This window comes from Miscanthus floridulus, chromosome 16, assembly GCF_019320115.1.
Source record: "Miscanthus floridulus cultivar M001 chromosome 16, ASM1932011v1, whole genome shotgun sequence".
In the NCBI taxonomy this organism is placed as follows: Eukaryota; Viridiplantae; Streptophyta; class Magnoliopsida; order Poales; family Poaceae; genus Miscanthus; species Miscanthus floridulus.
In genome coordinates, this window is record NC_089595.1 from 65,284,764 (window position 1) to 65,288,019 (window position 3,256).

Consider the following 3,256-nt stretch of genomic DNA (forward strand, 5'->3'; position numbering starts at 1 on the left):
ATTTTTAATTTAATACACGCAATAAAATTGACAATGACAACAACCAGTAGACAGGACAGGGGTAGAAATAAAATAAGCATATGTATAGCACAACTAGTTCAAACAATCAAGTTTCAGCTGATGATCAAACCAAAGGAGATGAAACAAAACGAAATTAACTAGAGAACCATGCATGAGTCCATGACAAAGCTAAGGATCTGCGGTACGGCGCGCGGAGAATGCAAATCCATGGGTTGGCGGTGGCGGCTGCCGCATAATCATTTGTTCACTGATCGTCGCCCGGCGCCGGCTGCCACAACGAAACTGAGAACATAGGGGCCCAGCACGAGTGGACGAAGAAGCACCCCTTCACAGCGGTTACCCGATACAGCGGCTTTTGCCTGTCGCCGTCGGACAGCCGGTTTGCCAGCCTCATCGTCTCCTTGAATCCGTCCATGGTCACCGGCGCGGGCTGGAACCCGGCCGCCACCATCCGTGGCACCCAGCGCAGCATCTTCTCGTGGCGCTCCCGCCGCGCCGCGCCGTCACGGGCGACGATGTCCACGATCTCCTCCCGGAGATGCAGCCGCTCCACGACCGCGCGGTCCAGCGACTCGCGCGGCACGCGGGACACCTCCAGGTCGTTGAACAGGACCGCGTAGTGGTCGAAGGCGCTGTTGACGCGGTCCCAGAGCCCGCCCCGCCCCTCGCCGTCGTTGTTGTGGTCGGCCTCCTGCTCCGTCAGCTCCAGCAGCTTCGGGGACAGGTCGCGGAGCACGTGAAGGAGCGCGTCCGCCCTAGTCATCGTCTCGTGCTCCCGATCAGCGTGCCTGACGATGGTCGCGTCGGCGATCAGGCGGTGGAGCTGCAGCGTCGACGAGAGCACCAGGGCCGGTCCGCGCTGCACTCCGAGGGACGCGATGACGGTAGCCGAGAAGTTGTCGATGTGGGCTTGCACCGGGTTGAGCGCCAAGGGGACGTGCAGGCGCGTGGCCTCCGCGGTGAGCAGCTCGGTGGCGCAGGTCAGGAAGAAGGCGTGGTCGCTGACGATGGTCAGGCGCAGCGACGATGGCGCGCTCCCGGGGCGCGCCGCCAGGAGGCGGAGCAGCTCGATCCACTGCCTTGGGTTGGCGCCGCCGAGGTCGACGACGTGCACGTCCTGCTCGCCCTCCACCGCCTTGACGATGGCGTGGTTGGCGGCCAAGCTGGTGGCGCGGAGGAGCGGGCTCAGCGAGTGGAACCACTGGCGCGCCACGCCGGCGTACGCCAGCGGCGGAGGCGTACGGAGCTGCTCCTGGACCGACCAGGACAGGCCTTGCAGCGGCGCTAGCGCGCGCCGTGCCAGCGCCTCGGTGAAGGCGGACGTCAGGCGCTGGATGGGGTCGCCGTCGAGGGATGAGACGGACGACAGGGCTACCAGAGCACTGTTCGCCGCCTCGGTGTTCCCTGCCTCCATCGCCCTGACGCACTGCTACATGACGCATTTGATGAGGAGGATGAGGCTCTTGTCAAGTTGCTGGGACTGGGATCCGGGATGGATCGCCGGCGGCGCCGCCATCGCCGCTGGAGGAATAGCCTCATCCGACGACCTCACTGACTGTCCTCCGGATGAGCCAGCCGCCATCAGAGGAACAGCATCCACTGCCATTGGCGCAGAGATGTCATCATTCAGCACAGCCTTGCCCTTGCCCTTGTTATCCAGATTTCCCGAAGCCATGATGACTACAAAATGAAACAAACAAATCATGAGAAATTAAAGTAAACAAAGGAGATGTACACTACATGACTTAATGAGAGAATGCGACTGCAAATGAGCTTCAGTAAAAGCAATAAATCGCAGGTGTTGTGAATTTGTGATCCCGTAGAAAGAATTCAGATTTATCATGATCCAAGTTCACAACAGCAAATAGGGAAAACAACAGGAAGCCTTTAGTCTCCCCAAAAGCCCTAGATATACATACAGTGGAGAAAAGCGTGAGCTAGAGACAGCTAAACACATAATTTCTGTATTTTTCTTAAGCGTGAGCTAGAGAATGGACCTTATTACAGACAACTATACCTACTGGATTTCATATATGTCATGTGTCTACAACCAAGCAAAATGAAATTCTACACAGTATTCGAGAAATAGCGCAGTATAGCTAGAGAATTGTTATGGCTATTAATGGGTTTAGAAAAGAACAAACAAGCGACAGAACCAGCTTTATCATCCTATGAAGGAAGAACATAAACTCAGAAAGATCGCATTTCGAGTACACAATAGATAATAAAACATACGAGAAATTAAACGACCAGACTGCTTATTAAGATCTATACACTATCATGAAATGGAATGGAAAGAGCATGCATACAAGTATATAGACAATAGATCTTGGTCGTCTCGCTATACCTTTGGATCCTCAAGCACTCCGATCCCTGATCTTCTACAAAAATATACCAGATTAAAAATATAAGACGTATAGATTGCTTTTTTTCCCCTCTCCTGTGGGAGATGAACAAAATAATCAGAGATGAACAATGGAAACAGATGGAGAGATCTATGTGCTATATATGCTAGCGATGGCTGCCATATACAAACTAATCGTGAAGAACAAATTAATTGAAGTAATCAAAAGCAAGATCTTGTCGCTACGTCAGATTTGCACACCACTGTCGGCATCATCACTGTCGGATTTGTAAGAACCGGCAGTGATGTACCTTCACTGTCGGTTATGAGCTTGAAAATGAAAAAATGATTGGGGCTGGGCTAAAACCGACAGTGAAGGACCACGTTACTGCCGGTTTGTGGCTTAAACCGGCAGTGTTTTGGCGGCCACTCATCACTGCCGGTTTAAGCCAAGAGCCGACAGTGATTGGGCTCTATCACTGTCGGTTCTAGCCAAGAACCGACAGTGATATGCCTACAACACAAAAAGGCTGCAGCCGTCCTATCACTAGTAGAGAACAGACCTTTGATCCTCGACCAAAATGGGCTCTAGTCCCGGAATTTTTTGCGCCCGGGACTAGAAATACCTTTAGTCCCGGTTGGTGGCTCCAACCGGGACTAAAGGTCCCTGCCCAACGGCTACTGCGCCAGACAGAGGTGGCAGGGACCTTTAGTCCCGGTTGGAGCCACCAACCGGGACTAAAGGTATACTTTTACTCCCGGTTGGTGGCTCCAACCGGGAGTAAAGGTCTACTCCTGGGCCGTGGCTGCGCCCGGGGTTGGAAAGTTACCTTTAGTCCCGGTTGGATCCATCAATCGGGACTAAATGTTCTCCCTTTATAAATCGGCTAT

At 53.4% G+C, this 3,256-nt stretch overlaps 1 protein-coding gene across 1 annotated transcript; it reads right to left on the bottom strand.

Annotated features, from left to right (window-relative positions):
• Nucleotides 1–265: 265 nt before the first annotated feature.
• LOC136510752 (scarecrow-like protein 3) lies at nt 266–1,435 on the bottom strand. The gene has a single exon (XM_066505101.1). The coding sequence runs from the start codon at nt 1,433–1,435 to the stop codon at nt 266–268; it is 1,170 nt and encodes a 389-aa protein (XP_066361198.1).
• Between the last annotated feature and the right edge of the window lie 1,821 nt (nt 1,436–3,256).